The sequence below is a fragment of the Paroedura picta genome, chromosome 2, assembly GCF_049243985.1.
Source record: "Paroedura picta isolate Pp20150507F chromosome 2, Ppicta_v3.0, whole genome shotgun sequence".
NCBI lineage: Eukaryota > Metazoa > Chordata > Lepidosauria > Squamata > Gekkonidae > Paroedura > Paroedura picta.
In genome coordinates, this window is record NC_135370.1 from 5,434,842 (window position 1) to 5,455,829 (window position 20,988).

General features: G+C 46.7%; 1 protein-coding gene across 5 annotated transcripts in view; it reads right to left on the reverse strand.

Annotated features, from left to right (window-relative positions):
- The window catches only part of PLEKHM3 (pleckstrin homology domain containing M3), a 180,873-nt gene that overhangs the window by 56,569 nt on the left and 103,316 nt on the right, over positions 1–20,988 (reverse strand). For all 5 annotated transcript variants that reach the window (XR_013227978.1, XM_077319268.1, XM_077319269.1 and 2 more), the window contains one exon: positions 12,981–13,044. Coding sequence is in view for 4 of the 5 variants with exons in the window: in XM_077319268.1 (XP_077175383.1) it covers positions 12,981–13,044 (64 nt within the window). In the remaining variant the exon portion in view is untranslated. The remainder of the gene's footprint in view (positions 1–12,980; positions 13,045–20,988) is intronic.

The following is a 20,988-nucleotide window of genomic DNA, read 5'->3' on the forward strand; positions in this document are numbered from 1 at the left end:
GGTTTTCTAGGGATATCTTTGTAGCGGGGCAAGTGAGGGAACAATTCCGGTTTGTGCTCAAAGAGGCGAATTTCAGTGCGGATCCTTTAAAATACCAATCAAAACAATATCCCTAATGCAGAAACAGTCAAGTTGTGAGGAGAGGAAGGGAAAGGTGTTTATAAGCTACTTTGAGACTCCTTTGGGTAGTGAAAAGCAGATTATAAAAAACAACTCTTCTTCTAGAAAAAGAATAGAGGCCAAAATAAATTGAGCGATATGGAACATCCTTGAGAGGTATAATATTAAGTTTTGGTGGCAGTGTTGACCCTGCTTTGCCACCTTCATCTTTACTAAGAATTTAACTCAAGGAAGCTAACCTTGAGCTAGGTACCTTAAGGAAAAGGCAAATGTGCTTCAACAAACAGAGGTTAAACTGGCATTTACCCTCCTTAATTTTAATGGCGTGGAAAAGTACCATGAGAGGTTACAGCTGAGAGTTAATAATTGAAGCAAGAGAGGTTACCGGCCCTACATACCAAGGTGCTCCTGCCACTGGCAAGACAGTGCGAGTTGGAGCTTATGACCCCACCCTTGTAAATCAGTGTGTTAATCATTATCATCCTCTCTGTGATAAGGCTCTTTCTGTGTCAACACAAAGGCTGTAATTCCAACCGTCCATTCACAATCTGAATTAGTTCCGTGAAGATAACATTTATTAAGAAAAGTTGTCTCACAAGGGGCTGGCAGTTAACTCCTTTTGTCATCAAGGAGTGCTGGATTTGAAAGCACCCTTGCGATGTTTATGGCTGCGGACCTCCAGGTAGTGACTGCGGATGTCCTGCTATTATGACTGACCTCTAGGTGATGGAGAGGAGAAAATGGCTGCAATGGAAGATGGGCTTTATGGCACTAGACCACACTGAAGACCAAACCCTGTCCTCCTCAGGCTCTGCCCTCAAAATCCCCAGATAATTTCCAATCCCATACTGGCAACCGTATATAATGAACAGAATTGGACACAATATTCCAAATTAGGTCTAACCGATGTGGAATAGAGTGATATCCTTATCCATGATTCTATATATTTGTGAAACAGCCTTGGGGGTGGAACGTGTCCAGCTGTACAAGTTGGAATAGGACCAATCAGGATGCAGCCATCAATGCTGCCCCTGCAGCTTCCTCCCTCCCTCCCTGGACGCTAGCCACGTTCCTCTCAGACATGTCAGAGAGAGAGAGAGACACACACACACACACAGAGCTCTGCCAGACTGAACACAAGCCTTCATTCCCTCCTATCGCTCCTGCTGCGAGGGAGGCACAGAGAGACACAGAGAGCTGCTAAGCTGCTGACAGAGACACAGAGAGAACTGCCCCTGCTGCACACCAGCCCTCCTTCCCTCCTAATTACCTGCTTTGCCTTCTGCCACAAGGCACACCAAGAGACACCCAGCGAGAGGGACAGATGCTCACACACATACATACATACACACACACACACAGATCTGCACCTCCCGGTGTCCTCTGGATCCTAGCGCCCATTGCATTCCTGCTTGCCATGGGATTTCTTGCTAGTAATATATAATTTCCCTTACTCTAGATTCTAGATGTCAACTAATTATGCTGCTGTTTACACAGACCTCTATATCTCTGGATGAAGCAGAGGCAACGCGAAAAAAGGAGGTGGTGAGCTCCCCCTCACTGGCAAAGATTGGATGCACACTTTTCTTGGATGCTTTAGGATGCTTAGGGCTGATCCTGCGTTGAGCAGGGGGTTGGACTAGATGGCCTGTATGGCCCCTTCCAACTCTATGATCCTATGATTCTATGAAAACGCCCTTCATTGTCATCCAAGAGTACACTGATTTGGTTTCAACTCCCATCAGCCCAAGCAGCAGTTGGATGCTGATGCAACTGAACTGGAGAAGGCTGCGTTTACATTAAAGCATGGTCATTTCAATGCAACCCTTAGTGTAAATAAGCTCTCAGCAACTTCTGATTGGGGGAGGGAGGCTGGTTGGTCAGAGATAAATGCAGAAAAGATTGATTAAATATGAGCAGCCTGAATAGCTGGACTAGCCTTCTCTCATCAAGGCTTGGGAGCTAAGCAGTGGAAGCTACACTCAGTGATTTGATGGAAGATGGCCAAGGAAGTCTAGGGTTGCTGTGCAGAGGAAAGGTGATGACAAACCACTCCTTGCTTGTTTCTTGCCTAGAATACCCCGTGGATGCCATCTCGATAGCACCTTCTCCTTCTTTTTGATCAAATATAGTCCTTCATCTTCCTTTGAAGTGTCCTACTAAGGTTCATTTGTTTACGTGCATTACATGTAGCAAAAATGTCCTCCACTTTAAAGTAGCCACAGAAATAAACAACTTTAAAGAGTGCTTAGATGGATTCATGAAGGAGAGCTAAGGACCCTGCTGGATTCGTCAGCTTTCCGCAGGGCTTGCAAAATGAAGCTCTTCCGCCAAGCACATGGTTGAAGCCAGGGCGGAACTCCAGCATTCCAAGTAGGACCCCTTCCCACTCCCCAGTGGAAGAAGACTCCAGCTGAACAAGGAGGGAGGGGACCGATCGATTGTTGCTGCTTGTAAGTGGGGGTTTTGCAGAGTTTTACTGGTTTCGAACATTTTATTCTGTGAACAGCCGTGGGTTCCTAGGAAAAGCGGCTGTATATACATCGAATAAGCAAATCAATGGCCACTAGCCATGGTGATTGGGGGGAAACCTCCACATTCACTAATCCTCGGACTCCCAGAGCCAGAATGCAAGGGGAAGGTCTCAACCTCTATGCCAGCGGTTCTCAACCTGGGGGACAGGACCATTTTGGGGGTCGAATAACCCTTTCACAGGGGTCGTGGCAGGGCGAGCAGCTTGGCCGGGGGGGGCACTGCCATTGTTGCCACTCCTCCTGGAGGAACCTGCGCTCAGCCGCGAGCTACTCCAGCAGTGCCTTCAGCGCACTGCAGTCTCCTGCCAGGCACTTGAGGTGGCGGTGCAGCTCAGCAGGACAAGAGGCAAAACTGAACTGAGAAACCCTGGAGAAAAGACAATTTATATACAATCCTGAACAATGGGTCTTCACACCACTAGTCAATTTCAGTTTGATTTCTGTGAAAGAACACTTGCATAATTTTACGCTTGGGGAATCACCTCAACATGAGGAATTGTATTAAAGGGTCGCAGAATTAGGAAGGTTAAGAACCACTGCCCTATGCCATGCTGTTGGGTGTCTGGAGGAACTGACCATCTGCTATGTGACAGAATGCTGGAAACCTGCTCTGATCTGGCAAGGATCTTGATGGACCCCTGCTCTGAAACAGCACAGTATTTGGTAATGGTTCAGCATCCTCTTGGAGAAGAGTGACAAGCGGAGTACCCCAGGGATCTGTCCTGGGCTCTGTGTTGTTCAACATATTTATAAGTGATTTGGATGCGGTATTAGAATCATAGAATCATAGAATAATAGAGTTGGGAAGGACCTCATAGGCCATCTAGTCCAACCCCCTGCACTATGCAGGAAACTCACAACCCTATCGCTCATCTACTGTAACCTGCCACCCCTTTGCCTTCACAGAATCAGCCTCTCCGTCAGATGGCTATCTAGCCCCTGTTTAAAAATATCCAAAGATGGAGAACCCACCACCTCCCGAGGAAGACTGTTCCACTGAGAAACCGCTCTAAGTGTCAGGAACTTCTTCCGGATGTTTAGATGGAATTTCTTTTGAATTAATTTCATCCCATTCGTTATAGTCTGTCCCTCTGGGGCAAAAGACAACAATTCTGTTCCATCCTTCATATGGCACCCTTTTAAATACTTGAAGATACTCAGTCATCTCCTCTCTAGGCTAAACAGACCAAGCTCCCCCAACCTTTGTTCATATGTCTTGGTTTCCAAACCCCTCACCATTTTTGTTGCCCTCCTCTGGACATGTTCCAGTTTGTCAACATCCCTCTTCAACTGGGGTGCCCAAAACTGTACTCCAAGTGAGGCCGAACAAGAGCAGAGTAAAGCGGTACCATCACTTCCCGTGATCTGGACACGATACTCCATTTGATACAGCCCAAAATCCCATTTGCCTTTTTAGCTACTGAATCACACTGCTGACTCATGTTCAGTGTATGGTCTACTAAGACTCCTAGATCCTTTTCGCACATGCTAATGCCAAGACAAGTCTCCCCCATCTTATATTGCTGTATTTGGCTTTTCCTACCTAAATGCAGAACTTTACATTTGTCCCTATTGAACTTCATTTTATTCAGTTTAGCCCACTTCTCGAGCCTATCAAGATCATCCTGTATTCTGCTGCTGTCTTCAGTTGCGTTTGCTACGCCTCCCAGTTTAGTATCATTTGCAAATTTAATAAGTATCCCCTCTAATCCCTCATCCAAATCATTTATAAATATGTTGAACAACACAAGCCCCAGGGCAGATCCTTGGGGTGCTCCACTTGTCACTCTCTTCCAAGATGCCTAACCATTAACAAGTACCCTCTGCGTACGATTTGTCAACCAGTTGTTGATCCACCTGACAGAATTAGGATCCATACTGCATTTTACCAACTTGTGAACAAGAATATCATGTGGAATCTTATCAAAAGCTTTACTGAAATCCAGATAAACTATGTCCGGAGCATTCCCCTGATCCAGCAAGTAAGTCACTTTCTCGAAAAAAAGAGATAAGGTTGGTCTGACATGACTTGTTATTGCGAAACCCGTGCTGAGTCTTAGAAACACAGCTCTCAGGGCGATAGGCGGTCCCTCAGGTATGTGGGTCCCAGCCCGCGTAAAGCCTTAAAGGTTAGAACCAGAACCTTGAACCGGATCCGGACAGCAATTGGTAACCAGTGCAGCTGCCTCAGCACCGGCTGGATGTGGGCCCTCCAGGATGTTCCAGTGAGGACCCTGGCAGCTACATTTTGTACCAGCTGTAGTTTCCGGATCAGGGACAAGGGTAGGCCTGCGTAGAGCGAGTTACAGAAATCTATTCTGGAGGTGACTGTTGCATGGATCACTGTGGCCAAGTGGTCAGGGGACAGGTAGGGCGCTAGTAGCCGGGCCTGGCGAAGGTATTAGAGAGGGTACTTATTAAATTTGCGGACAATACTAAACTGGGAGGAGCAGCAAACACCTAGAATCATAGAGTTGGAAGGGATCTTCTGGGTCATCTAGTTCAACCTCCTGCACTATGGAGGACACTCACAACCCTATTGCACATTTACTGTAACCTGCCACCTCCTTGAACTTTTACAGAATCAGCCTCTCCCTCAGAAGGCTATTCACTCTCTTTTTAAAAATTTCCAAAGCTGGAGAACCCACCACCTCCCGAAGAAGCCTGTTCAATTGAGATACTATTCTAACTGTCAGGAACATCTTCCGTATGTTAAGAAAGGAATTTCTTTTGAATTAATTTCATCCCATTGAATCTGGTCAGTCCCTCTGGGGCAAGAGAGAACAAGTCTCCTCCATCCTCTATATGGCAGCCTTTTAAATAATTGAAAATGGCTATCAGGTTCCTTCACAGTCGTCTCCTCTTGAGGCTAAACAGACCAAACACAGGAGGGTAATAAATGGGAGGCTGTTACGCAAAGGCCTAGAAGAATAAGGAGAAGCTCTGCCCCATTGATGCTCAGCAATCGTTTTAAGGATCTGCCAGAAGATGTTGATTCAGGAACACAGGAGTGTGAGCAATTCCCCATGAAGAGCAAGCCCCAACATAGACCAGGAAACAAGTCACAGGCCACAACAGGTAAAAGTTCTATGACTTCTCCCCCACGGACCCCACAAAGAAACACTTTTATTTATTTATATTATTTATATTTTTCACTTCACAGGCCACCACAAGTGAGAGTTTTAGTTCTGCTCCCAGGGCACAAAGCACGGGTACTGGTAATTGGGGATTCCCTGCTGAGAGGCATAGGGGCCAGACTTGTATGTAGACCAGACTTGTTGTCTCGAGAGGTCTGCTGCCTACTTGGTGCATGCATTAAGGATGTCAATGGCTGGATAGGCTCCTCAAACCCACAGATCATTACCCCTTCCTTTTCATCCATGTAGGAACAAATAATACTGCCCAGCCCAGCATGGAATCTTTAAACCGTCCCGCGGTGCAGGGCACCGCGGACTAAATAATAGAGTAAGGGGTGTAGGGGAGGAGTTAGGGCGGGCTCTGTCTGGGATAAAAACTCTGAGGAGTGCATCAGGAGCTGTGAGGCGGCTCCTGATTCTCTCCTCAGAGTGGCAATCCAGGGCCAAGTGGCCAATTGGGAGGCGCGCAAAGAGCGCCTCCCTATTGGCCACTTGGCCCGTCTCCCGGACGCCGTGCTGCCAACTCTTCAGTCCTCCCGAGCCACCATCACCGTATGGCCGCCGAGGAGGAACCTTGCCCCACGCCGCTGGGCTCCGGGAAAACGCCTTTCCCTCCGCCCAGCGACTGCCCTTGGACGACGGAAGCACTCGCCACGACTCCTACCCCCCTCCCCGAACGCCACCTCCCGCCTCCGCCGCCAACACAACGCCACCCGCCATCCCCGGCTCACCCACTGCCTGCCCTTCGCCGCCTGGCCACGATCCTGCTTCCCCTGCTGCCGCCGAACGACCCCTTCACGTGGCAACACTTACCGCGGGCCGCTTCCCCGCCTCTCCCTGCCCTTCGCTGCCACTACCGCCCCGACGCCCAATGCCTGACCCAAGCGCAAACACTCTTACCGCGGGCCGCTTCCCCGCCTCTCCCTGCCCTTCGCTGCCACTACCGCCCCGACGCCCAATGCCTGACCCAAGCGCAAACACTCGATGACGATCATCTGCCCGCAGACGCCCCTGCCCGCCCCCACCCCGCACCACTCCCTGACTCCCCGCCTGTCCCCGCCCTTCGCTGCCACTGCCACGGCCACGCCTGCACGACCCATGGCCTTCTGACATTACAGCCAACAAAGATCCCCCGAGCCGCTCCACCACCATGCCCACAGCCGCCACCACCGCACCTGCACCACCAGCAACGCGCCTGGCCTGTTGCCACCAGCGTCGCAGCTACCCCGCCGCCGCCGCGCCCCTGCACATGGTCGCCCGCCTCATGGCCGGTCGCGACGCAGCATCCTCGGAGCTCCCGGCTGCTCAGGAGCCACGCTACACGACCACAGGTAGGCCTACTTCTTCCCATCCAAGGCCGGCCCTGCAAAAGCCTCGCTGATCCGCCGCCATCCCTTGCATCGCTGGTGCCCTTCGGATTCGGGGGGGGGGGGAGAGCCCTCTAGCATTGTATTATAAAATGGGCTTTAAATCTAGTATATTACTAAAGACTTTGTGGATCTGGGGGAAAAGGTAAAGGACCTGGGAGCGAAGGTTGTGTTTTCATCAGTCCTTCCTGTAAGTGGCCGTGGCTTAGGAAGAGAGAGAAGAATCATGCAAGTAAATGACGGGCTACATCACTGGTGTCATACGGAAAGGTTTGCATGTCTGTATCCTGGTCAACGATGTCAGTATGAGGGGCTGCTATCAGGCGATGGTGTGCACCTCACAAGGGAAGGAAAAAGTATTTTGGGGAGAACCCTTGCACACCTGGTGAAAAAGGCTTTAAATAAATCCAAAGGGGGAGCGAGACGTAAATTCAGAACCTGGTGAGATGGCAACAACTGAAAATGGAAAGATTGCAAAGCTACAGGGAACGGCAGATAAGCAGGGAACTACTAACTTGCAAGGAAGTTTAAAAGCCAAAAACATGGGGCACAGAAAGGATGGATTACTCTTTCCCGAAACTAATGCACAGAGTATGGGGAATCAAGAAGGAGGAACTAATAGTTCTAATAGAGGAATGGGACTATGACCTAATAGGAATCACAGAAACTTGATGGGATAATACTCACAATTGGAATACTAGAATTGAGGGGTACAATCTATTCAAAAAGGACAGACAAGTAAAGAAGGGGGGAAGTGTCGCAATATATGTTAAGAATCTTTATACTTGTGAAGAAATACAGGTACGTGAGCATGAAAGTTCAGCTGAGTGTATTTGGGTAAATATAAAAGGAGTAGGAAATGAGAGTAGGATTATTGTGGGGGTCTGCTATAGAAGCCAGTCAGAGGATTGGGATCAGACACTCCTAGGCCAAATTACACAATTCTCAAAGAGGGGGGAAACAGTGGTCATGGATGACTTCAATTACGCAGATATCTGTTGGAAGGACCAATCTAGCAGGGGTGCAAACGCGTGTGCGCGGCAGTCCGCACGTACGTGTTTGTGCCGCCGCCATGCTGCCGTGGCTCCCCCTCCCGGCCCCTCTGGGCCGCCAGCAAATCGGCCTCTAAAGCGGCCGATTAGCTGGCGGCTCGGCAAGCTTCTCTTCCCTCCCCTCCCGAAACAAGAAGCTTGCCGGGCCGCGAGCTAATCGGCCTCCTTGGCGGCCGATTTGCTCGCGGCCTGGCAAGCTTCTCGCTTCTGGGGGGGGAGGGAAGAAGGAGCCGGTTGTGGGTCCGGGGACCGGGACCGGTCCGTAGATCAGTTGATACCGGGCCGTGGCTCCTTCTCGTCCTCCTCCCCGGCTTCTGCCTCGGGGGCTGCCTAGCCACTCTGCTGAGGGGTCACCTTTGGTGCTTTCCAGCAGCCGCCATAGCTGGGGCTTCCCCTCAGCATGGCACTGTGCAGCACCTTCTGGTAGCACCCCCTAGCAGGCAGCGGGAAGTCAGGGGCGCCGGTGGGAAAGCAAGTGGAGCAGGGGCTCAGGTGGCAGTGGCAACATTCCTCAGCAAAAGACTACCTCCCCTGGGCCTCAGTAAAATTGTCAAGTGTTGACCGGTCCCCGGTGATAAAAAGGTTGGGGACCACTGGACTAGATGGTTTATATCAGTGGTCCCTAACCTGCGGTCCGCAGCCCGGTGCTGGGCTGCGAAGGCCATGGCACTGGGCCATGATTCCCTCGCCCCGCCCTCCCCCCTGCAGTAAAAAACTTCCCAGGCCGCAAGCTTGCGGTCTGGGAAGCTTCTTACTGCGGGAAGGGGGGGAGAGGGAATCGGGGTGTCCGGGAGGGGTTGCCGGAGGGACAGGGCCTTTGCCGGGAGCCCAGCCCGAGGGGGCCGCTGCCTTGCCTGCCTCCGGGCTCCTTCGTCCTCCGCCTCTCGCCTCGGCTCCCGGTGCGGCCCGGACATGTCGGGGCTGCTGGGCAAGCTGTTCGGGACGGGCCCGGGCGGGAAGGGCGCTGGGAAGGGGCCTTCTCTGCAGGAGACCATCCAGTGGCTCTGTGACACGGAGGAGATACTGAGCAAGAAGCAGGAGTTCCTGAAGAAGATCGAGCAGGAGCTCTTGGCTGCCCACAAGCACGGCACCAAGAACAAGCGCACTGCACATCAGGCCGCATGCACGAAAGTGCCAAGCTGTCTGCACGGCCGCGCATGCGCGATGCGCGGGCAGGGCAGTTGCCCTGCCAGTCCCCAGCCGAAAAAAGGTTGGGGACCATTGGTTTATATGGCCCCTTTCAACTATGTTGAAAGGGGCCATATAAATTCTATACTAAACAAAAACAATTCATTGCGTTTGTTTTCTACATGAAGGGAACTGTTTTTAAGTGGAGGAGCCATTCAGTCCTGTGGTCAGCTTTTGACTACCATCAAAAATGGGACAGAAACCCATTACACAGGTTTACCAGCCCAGTAAAAGCCAGGCCTTGGAACACATGAAGCTGATAAGACTGAATCAGACCAATGGTCTATTGAGGTCTTTATTGCAGTGATGCTCAGTGGCTCAAAAGTCACAAATGCCTGGGCCTCTGCAGGGTAAAATGCAATAGAGTTCTCCTTCCAATGCAGACATTTTCTCCAGCAGGGAACTGATCTCTGTAACCTAGAGTCCAGCTGTAATTCCAAGAGAACTCCAGCTATGTGTTTGGCAGGAACCTGGGGAGATTCATCAGGAGAGCTTTAAACTAAAGCCACTAGGGGAAGGAGACGATCAACATAGGGAGTGTATAGAAGGAAAACGATCGGGAACCAAAAGTAAAAGGATTCAGATATCTTTATACTAACGCCCAAAGCATGGGCAATAAAAAGGAAGAGCTGGAACTTCTCATGCTGATGGAAAGGTATGATCTAGTAGGCATCACAGAAACTTGGTGGAATGATTCTCATGACTGGAATGTAATGGTGGATGGATATGAACTGTTCAGAAAAAACAGAATAGATCGAAGAGGTGGAGGAGTGGCACTGTATGTGAGGAAAGGGCTTACCTGTCTGGAAATTCTAGTGAAGGAGAGCATATCTACAGTGGAAAGCATCTGGGTGAAAATAAGCGAGGGGAAAACAAACAGTGTGGTGGTTGGTGTCTGCTACCGACCGCCTGAGCAACGAGAGGATGTGGATGCTGCACTTTGTGAACAGCTTGAGAAAATATCCAAGCGGCAGGACTGTGTCATCATGGGTGACTTCAATTTCCCAGATGTGTGCTGGGAAACAAACTCTGCGAAGCGTCCTCAGTCATGCAACTTTCTGACTTGCCTGGCTGACAATTTCATTTATCAAATGGTAGATGAACCCACAAGAGGTTCAGCGATACTGGACTTAATACTGATCAACAGGCAAGAGTTGGTGGATGAGGTGAAGGAGGTGGGGACCCTAGGAGGAAGTGACCATGTCCTCATCGAATTCCTTTTGAGATGGGGAGCCAAGGAAGCTTGTAGCCAGACGTGGATGTTGGATTTTCGTAGGGCAAACTTTAATAAACTCAGAGACATGATGAGTGTCATACCATGGACGAGAATGCTGGAAGGGAAGGGAGCATGTGAAGGGTGGGCGCTACTCAAACAAGAGCTATTGCATGCTCAATCAATTACTATCCCAGAAAGATGAAAACACTGCAGGAGCTCTAAGAAGCCTATTTGGATGAACAGAGAACTTCAAGAGGAACTAAGAAAGAAAAGGAAAATGTTCAGGAAATGGAGGGAAGGACAGAGCTCTAAAGAAGAGTACCTACAGGTTACTAGGCACTGTAGATCAATCATCAGAAAGGCCAAAGCTGAGAGTGAGCTAAGATTGGCCAGGGAAGCCCATTGTAACAAGAAAAGATGTTTCAGTTATGTGAGGAGCAAACGTAAAGTAAAGGAGGCAATAGGCCCACTGATGGGTGCGGATGGACAAACTCTAACGAAAGATGCAGAGAAAGCAGAAAGGCTTAGTGCCTATTTTACATTTGTTTTTTCCCACAGGTCAAAGTGTTTAGGCACATCTAGAGATGGCCATAGCCAAAGGACAGTGTCTGGGTGGCAGGTTAACATGGATAGAGAGGTTGTCGAGAGGCATTTAGCTGCACTGGATGAATTCAAATCCCCTGGTCCGGATGAAATGCACCCGAGAGTACTCAAAGAACTTTCCAGAGAACTTGCACAGCCCTTGTCCATCATCTGAGTAGTGAGTAGTGGGGTACCTCAGGGCTCGGTGCTTGGCCCGGTACTTTTTAACATATTTATTAATGATCTAGATGAGGGGGTGGAGGGACTACTCATCAAGTTTGCAGATGACACCAAATTGGGAGGACTGGCAAATACTCCGGAAGATAGAGACAGAGTTCAACGAGATCTGAACACAATGGAAAAATGGGCAAATGAGAACCAGATGCAATTTAATAAAGATAAGTGTAAAGTTCTGCATCTGGGTCAGAAAAATGAAAAGCATGCCTACTGGATGGGGAACACGCTTCTAGGTAACACTGTGTGTGAACGAGACCTTGGGGTACTTGTGGATTGTAAACTAAACATGAGCAGGCAGTGTGATGCAGCGGTAAAAAAGGCAAATGCCATTTTGGGCTGTATCAACAGGGGCATCACATCAAAATCACTAGATGTCATAGTCCCATTGTATACAGCACTGGTCAGACCACACCTGGAGTACTGTGTGCAGTTCTGGAGGTCTCACTTCAAGAAGGACGTAGATAAAATTGAAAGGGTACAGAGGAGAGCGACAAAGATGATCTGGGGCCAAGGGACCAAGCCCTATGAAGATAGGTTGAGGGACTTGGGAATGTTCAGCCTGGAGAAAAGGAGGTTGAGAGGGGACATGATAGCCCTCTTTAAGTATTTGAAAGGTTGTCACTTGGAGGAGGGCAGGATGCTGTTTCTGTTGGCTGCAGAGGAGAGGATACGCAGTAATGGGTTTAAACTTCAAGTACAACGATATAGGCTACATATCAGGAAAAACTTTTTCACAGTCAGAGTAGTTCAGCAGTGGAATAGGCTGCCTAAGGAGGTGGTGAGCTCCCCCTCTCTGGCAGTCTTCAAGCAAAGGTTGGATACACACTTTTCTTGGATGCTTTAGGATGCTTAGGGCTGATCCTGCGTTGAGCAGGGGGTTGGACTAGATGGCCTGTATGGCCCCTTCCAACTCTATGATTCTATGATTCTATGATTCTATGATTCTATTACATGGAGGCTGGCAAACCTATGGGTCTATAACATGCCACTCGGGACTCATCCAAGCACCATTCCCCAATGTGGCACTGATGTCATGTTCCAGAAAAGCAGGCAAGGCTGTTGGGCAGCGGAGCTTGTGGTTAGCAGATTGTGCCACCTAGAAGAAGGCCCTGCCAATGGGATGGGTAAGCCTCAAGGCTCCCTGAGGTGTTTGCCTCATGCCAGAGATGGAATCAAGCTATTTCAAGTTGATGATAATTGCACATCTGGCTCTCTATGAGTCATACAGTGAGTACTACTGGTCTCCTGAAATTGGCAGCAGCTATCTAGGGTCTCACAGACTGAGGTTCTTTCATATCAGCTATTATCAGATTTCTTTCCGCTGGAGATGCCAGGGCTTGAACCCAGGAACTTCTGGATGGCAAACAGATACCCTATCACTGAACCAAAGCTCCTCCTCTGAGGCAACAGAACTTTTTTGCAGTGTGCTTTGTGGAAATTGTACTTAAGAGATTTCTTCTCAAGACTCACCCAACAGAGAAAAACTGTTAATCAGCACCTTCTCTCTCTCAGAAGCACAGTATTTGTACAAACTGGAAATTGCTTACCTGCTGTAAGTCTGAAAGAGAATACAGGTGTATCTGCTGAAGAAGATATTCTCTGGGGAAAATTCTAAAATAAAATAGAATACAAATTGATCAGTCACACCATCCTGCAAAGTACCGATGTTTACAGTATTTATATAACACTAATAGCCCAGGATAGACTGATCTTATCAGAGCTTGGAAGCTAAGCGGGGATGGCCATGGTCATGGTTTAGATGGAAGACCACAAAGGAATTTCGGCATTGTTATGCAGAGGCAGGCAATGGCAAACCTGTTTGTCTCCTGCCCTGGAAATCACATTGGGGTTCGCTGTAAGTTAGCTGCAACTTGACAGCAAAAACTAATCTCAAAATAATAAACAAAGGCTGAAAAACTGAATGTTGGTTAGTTAGTTCAATTCCTCATCATCAACTAGATGACATTGGGTGACTCATAGCTCTTTTCATTTGCTCTTTCTCCTCACTCAAGTATCTTTATTTGAGACTGCCTCTCTGAACTAATTCTGCTTGGATGATGGGGGATACCATTGGATATTCTTACATTTTGATTTAAATATAGAAATATGATGCACTAAACAGAAAAGGTACAGAGCCAAACATGACGCCAGAGTCCAGAACTAGTTGCAGAAGGAATCTAGAGACTGTCTTCTTAGACACTCACCTTTTTTATTCTATCCCAGACTGCTTAAGAAGTTTCCAAACATTTTAAAAACAAAACAACAGTAACAATAGAAGATTTATACCAGTCACAAAATTCCTCTTTATTGTCAAAACGAATGGCTTCATTTTAAATTTTCAGGTCGCCTTGGCATCGGATATTTTTAGTATGGTATATGATGCCCTTATATGATGCTGATTTTTCTTGTTTAATTTCTTTACATTTCTTGGTTTTTAATACTCCATTACAACCTGAAGGAGTCACAAAGTGGCTTCCAATCACCTTCCCTTCCTCTCCTTACAACAGACACCTGTGAAGTAGGTGGGGCTGAGAGATCTCTGACGCAACTGCTCTGTGAGAACAACTCTAACAGGACTGTGACTAGCCCAAGGTCACCCAACTGACTGCATGTGGAGGAGTGGGGAATCAAACCTGGCTCTCCAGATCAGAGAACAGAAGCACTGTAGGATAACACACAAAAAAAATATGACAAAGCAAAAGAAACAACTTTTTTTCGAGAAAGTGACTACCTTGCTGGATTAGGGGAATGCCGTGGACATAGTTTATCTGGATTTCAGTAAAGCTTTTGATAAGGTTCCACATTATATTCTTGTTCACAATTTGGTAAAATGTGGTATGGTTCCTAATTCTGTCAGGTGGATCAATAACTGGTTGACAAATCGTACCCAGAGGGTACTTGTTAATGGTTCAGCATCTTCTTGGAAAAGAGTGACAAGTGGAGTACCCCAAGGATCTGTCCTGGGGCTTCTGTTGTTCAACATATTTATAAATGATTTGGATGAGGGATTAGAGGGGATACTTATTAAATTTGCAAATGATACTAAACTGGGAGGGGTAGCAAACACAACTGAAGACAGCAGCAGAATAAAGGATGATCTTGATAGGTTCGAGAAGTGGGCTAAACTGAATAAAAGGAAGTTCAATAAGGACAAATGTAAAGTTCTGCATTTAGGTAGGAAAAATCAAATACACCAATATAAGATGGGGGAGACTTGTCTTGGCAGTAGCAAGTGCAAAAAGGATCTAGGAGTCTTAGTAGACCATACACTGAACATGAGTCAGCAGTGTGACTCAGTGGCTAAAAAGGCAAATGGGATTTTGGGCTGTATCAAACGGAGTATCATGTCCAGATCACGGGAGGTGATGGTACCGCTTTACTCTGCTCTGGTTTGGCCTCACTTGGAGTACTGTGTTTAGTTTTGGTCACCCTAGTTGAAGAGGGATGTTGACAAACTGGAACGTGTCCAGAGGAGGGCAACAAAGATGGTGAGGGGTTTGGAGACCAACACATATGAAGAAAGGTTGGGGGAGCTTGGTCTGTTTAGCCTAGAGAGGAGACGACTGAGAGGGGATCTGATAACCATCTTCAAGTGTTTAAAAGGGTGCCATATAGAGGATGGAGCAGAATTGTTCTCTTTTGCCCCAGAGGGACAGGCCAGAATGAATGGGACGAAATTAATTCAACAGAAATTCCATCTAAACATCTGGAAGAAGTTCCTGACAGTTAGAGCGGTTTCTCAGTGGAACAGGCTTCTTCGGGAGGTGGTGGGTTCTTCATCTTTGGAAATTTTTAAACATAGGCTTTTAAACATAGCCATCTAATGGAGAGGCTGATTCTGTGAAGGCAAAGGGGTGGCAGATTACAGTAGATGAGCGATAGGGATGTGAGTGTCCTGCATAGTGCAGGGGGTCCCATGAGGTCCCTTCCAAGTCTATTATTCTATGATACTATGATTCTAGGTGGAACCCCCCCCCCTCCAATCTGGTACACACAGAAAAACTTATTTATAGGCATAGTTGTAACGTGTAGGAATATCTAAGTTGGTCCCTGGATCATTTTCTTGACTGCACATGTGAAAATCAAAAAGAGTATTGCTTTTGGGTAAATACAAATGGGTTGTCATGTTGGTCTGAAGCAGCAGAATGAAGTTTGAATCCAGTGGCATCTTTAAGATCAACCAAATTGAATATAAGACATGTACTTTTTTGTGCATGTACAGATATCTGAAGAGGTGTGCATACACACAAAAGCATATACATTGAATCAAACTCATTTGGTCTCAAAGGTGCCAAACTTTATTCCATTGGGTATACCACAATTCATGGATAGAAAACTATTCCTCACACCAGTTCATAGTTCCAACAAATGTAAGGGCTTAGATGCTATCGGCTGCGGGCTGCAAGGTTCAATATCTTATCCCCCTGGCAATTAGGTGGACTCACCACAGTGACGGGAGATAAATTCAGACATTTTGCCCACCCTCACCTCTTGGCCTGATCAAATCTGTATCTGCCCAAGCAAAAGGTTATCGCTTCTGTTCCTCCTGCAAACTGAGCCACAGATAAGGTTTTGTTTTTCTGCATCAGAGGCCAAAGTCGTAGGGTATGTAGCCATGTTGCTTTGCCAGCCATAAATACTCCGAAGGGCATTAAAAAGCCATTTGTCATGGGTTTGGAACAATTTTTCTCCAATGAATTAAATGTACTGACAGCCAAGCTAAAATGACCACAAATAAACTTTATGCTACCAGCCAAAGTACAAATGCGATAAGCGCAGACGACATTCAGCCGCTGACAATGCTGTGCAAAGAAATCAAGGCAGGTGGCAGGTAGGGACATATTCATCCAGTGTTCTTGTATCAGAGTAGGATAAGTCTGTTTGAGAGGGAGAGATTTCAGTACGCATATATAATAAATATAATCTGACAAGGCACCAGTATCCCCCCCCCCCCCCACACACACCAAGGTTTTGCTATCCTGTTCTCCGTTCCTGCCAAGTGGTAGGTGGGTGGAAAAGGATGCAAAGGATTGTTCTGATCAATTCTACCCCAAGGATGAAAAGCTCTTATGCTGTACTTGTCGTTAGTGTCTTCTCCATCCCCCTCTCCACCAGGCATACGCTGTTTACTTCTGCTTTTTAATGTAAAGTATACACTTAATTTTTCTCCAATTTTAAAGGCCTTACAAATATATACACTTTGAAGAAGGCTGCATTAAAAGGAACAAAACGGCCTCAGTTCTAAACTACACCTGTGGTGCACTGCCTTCAGAAAGGAAACACACAGCTGGCAGACTGCTTTGTACCCTGAAATCCTGTCCTTGTGGGTCAGCAGACCCCTGGGAACAGCAAAGGGGCAAAGTGGGGGTGGGTGAGTGGGTGGAGAGTTCAATGAAAGTGGATATCCTGCTCTGCAAGTGGACACCTTTTCTAGGATCTCTAAGGCCATGCTAACGTTCCCCAAGAAAATGCCTACAGTGGCAACACAATGACCATTTATGCACTGGAGGTTTTATGCCGGGTTGCAGGCTGGAGTTTTAGTTGTGGCAGGTTGCCCCACCTCTTCCTGCACCCACACGGAGGAGCATTTGGCCCAGTATGGCCCATTATGCATGGCGTGGAAGGTCTACATTCGGGGTGGAATGACGGCAGCTAAAATCACCAATTATGCACACTGCAGGCGGCAACCGGGCACAGAGTCAGCGTATGCCGCCGAAAAAGCCGTGTTAGCGAGGTGCGGAAGAAAGTGGAGCTTCCCGGGACCCGGTCTCAACCAGAAGTGACTCCGGAGTAGCCACGTGCATAATCGGATACTATGGGTTTTGCCGCCATTGTGTTTCGTCCCGTGCGTAAGCGGTTTGCTTCACTTCTTCATCTTCCACGTTCTCCAAGCCGCCATTTCAGCGGCCGTGCATAATAGGCCTATGCCTCATCTGCCCCTGATTTTTGCTCCTGCACAAGAGCTGGGGTAGTGAAGTTCCCAGTGCATAAACGGTCAATGGGGAGAATTTTACAGAATAGCCTCAATGAAAGATCTTTTGGTCTGCTTTCTCCTTTCAGTCTTGCTACTCTGATGATTACAGATGCATCTCCTTTACCAAATATCACATATAGCATTCATAATTTGTCTTGTATTGGTTTTATGTTTTATCTCCAGTTTGTCTCAGAGATATTAATAGATAAGTTTTCTATCTTTGACAAGGAAACTAGTAAGCTTATTTTACTAGTCTCAGTTGTGGCCCCAAACAATTAAATTTCCTCCCTGGAGAGATTCATCTGTTCTTCTATCTTTGTGTTTCTATCAGGGGGCAGATACTTTCAGTTCTGTATGGTGCTCCCTCACTAATTTTCACTTATACCCCTTCCCTATTTATGTGTCCAATGGGCCTCTTCTGACATAAAAACACCCCACAAAAACATCCTAATCTGGAAAGACATTGATAGGAAGGCTGTTTCTTTTTTAAATATGATAATTGTTGCTGCTGCTACCTATAACACCCATAAACCGAATAAGTCCTGTGGGGAGCATGAGGAGGTAGGCGGTCCCGCAGATATGAGGGGCCCAGATCATGAATGGACTTAAAGGTTAATACCAGAACCTTGAAATGAGATCAGCCATTGAAGGGCTGTCTCCCATATCCCTGCCCCAGTGAGGCAATGGCTAACAACTCAAGATCAACCATACCAAATGCAGCCAACAGATCTAACATCACGAGGAAAGCAGAGCCGGTGGCAGCAGGCGTGGCTGGTGGCTCGGCAGGGCGCAAGGTGCCCAACAACAACAACAACAACAACAACAAGCCTTTAATATCATATAAAAGTACAATATAAGAAGGAAAAGTGCAAAAGGATCCACTGCTAGTGAGAACAAAGGCAGAGATCATGCTTTAGACATAATACATTCACGATTTCTCATGGCAAGATGTAAAAACTTTGCAACTGGTTCAATTATATCAGGGTTCTGGGATGTCAAAAGAAACTGAGTCTTTCGTTCATCTGAGTGCAGTTCTCTTTTACACAGCAGTGAGTTAAGAAATTTGGCTTGAATCGAAGAATAAAATGGACAATGGAAGAAAACGTGTGTAATTGATTCTATACAGCATTGTCCACATGGACACAACCTAGCTGAATATGGGATCTGTTGAAATCTTCCATATAGAACAGCAGAAGGTAGAGCATTAGTTCTAGCTAACATGAATGCTCTACGCTGTTGTGGGATGATTAGATGGTAGAAGTACGCAGCTAGGGGCTGAGAGCTTGGTGAGATCCCCAAGCTCAATGGCGAGCAAACGTTTCTAGCTTTACTGCTAAGTTCCTGCAGTTCTATGTCTAACAGTCTGCGTTTAATTAAATTAAATGCAGTCTTTTCAGATATCAGATACAAGGATTCTAAAGATATCCCTATAGATTTAATTTTCCCCTCAATGTGTCCTAACCAAGTAGATGACTCATGTTCAGATAGCATGAGGGAAATTAGACTATTAGGGTCAGATCTAAAATGAATGCGAAGCCAGAACTTGATTGTTAACAACCATGCTCTGGTTTTCAATAATCTTTGGCTGGTTTCTAGACATAGGACTGCGTAAGAGACACAGTTCGGGGTCCCGAGGATTTTACGAAGGAAGACAGATTGGAGACTTTCGACTGCTTGGTTAAAAGCGTTGATCCAAACAAGGATGCCATAGAACAGTTGGGCACTTTCCCATTGAATACTTTGAGGGCTGCTGGCACGTACTGGTTACCACTGGTTTAGAAGAAACGTGTAATTGCCAGGGCATTCGTTTTTGCAGATGTGATTGCATATTTCCTCTGTGTAGCTCAATTTGCATTATGGTGAAAAAATCTTCCCAGGTATTTGAAGCTTTTAACTTGTTCAATGTTGTTACCTCTTACATTCCATTTAAGAGGCTTCCAAGGCTTTCCAAAACCCACAATTTTTGACTTCTCAAAATTCAGAGCAAGTTTGTTTACTTAACAGAAGTCCCGGAATTGAACCAGTAAGCGTTTTAAGCCAATTTGTGAATGGGACAGCACTACCGCATCATCTGCGTATAAAAGCAGTGGGATGTGAAGAGAACCAATTTTGGGGCTATGGCCAGAATTGGGGGATAAGGACGGAGCAAGGTCATTTATAAAAAGGTTAAATAGGAGGGGAGCCAAAATGCATCCTTGTTTTACCCCTTTGTTGATTGGTATTTTAGGAGTAAGATTCCCAAGGGAAGTGAGTTTGACTTGGCAACAGGTAGAAGAATAGAGTTTCCTTATAAGATATAGGAGCCTTTTATCTATCTTCATCTTTAACAGCTTATCCCAGAGAAGATCTCTAGGGACAGAATCAAAGGCCCCCTTAAGGTCCAGAAAAGCTGCAAAGAGCTCTTTCTTACTATATTTGTTGACAAGGTGGGCAAGGATGGTGCAATGATCAAGGGAGGATTTCCCTTGACAGAATCCAACCTGCTCAGGGCCTAGAATCTTTTCCTTAGTCAACCACAAGGTAAGTTTGTTTGATAGGAGTTTGGCATATAGCTTCCCAACAATAGAAAGAAGGGAGCGAGCGGTCACCCTTTTTAAATACTGGAACAAGAGAGCAGCCAAGAGAGGAGCCCACCAGTCTGGGAAGGTTTTAAGCAGCTCGGGAGGGATCGCATCAGGTCCTGGTGTTTTTCTAGGCTTTAGTTGATCAATACAAGCCTTGACTTCATCAGGCATCACTGGGGCCCAGTCTGGGATATCTGACAGGTTGATCTCGGGGAGGCTACCGGAGCTTATTCTGTCCTCATGGAATAGGTTTAAGAAATATTCATACCAAGTAAGGGAGGGGATGAAGTTTGTTAAAGAAGATTTCTCATGAAAGGCTCCTGAAACTAGGACCCAGAATTGTCTTGTATTGTTGGTAATTGTAGCCTGCACAAGTTAATCCCATTGTTTTTTAATATAATCACTTTGCTTTTTCTTTGTTAGTTGATATAATTGATTTTTCAAATGTAAATATTCTGCAGGCATAAGCTTAGCACTGGATTCCCTATAATCACGATAAATGGCACGGATTTCAGATTTTAATTTGCAGCAATCATCAAACCAGGGATTTAGGGTTCTTCTTTGGGTTATTTTCTGTGAGTTTGATTGGGGGCTAAATAGCTGATGAATGTGAGTGATTATATTGTAATTTTTTATAACCTCAGAGGGATTATCATTGATGTTGAGTATGGAGTTAAATGTAGTTAAAGTACTGGCAGTAAATAGATGTTTAATCTTTCCAGCAGTGCTTTGTGACCACGGGATCTTACATAGGGTACCTTGGACATTTTCAGAGCCCATAATTGGTGGAGATGACCTTAGGGGAGAAGACGTCTTGATGGTCAATATCAGTGGGAGGTGATCGCTGTCAGTGCGGTCTCCAATACAAAATACCTCTAATTGGTCTTTCAAAGCAGGGGGAAACAATATATAGTCAATCACACTGCTACTTCTCCCAGAGGCAAATGTGAATTCCCCAGGATGATCTTGGGGGAACAAGCCATTTAGTATCACTCTGTCGAAACGTATGCAAAATTT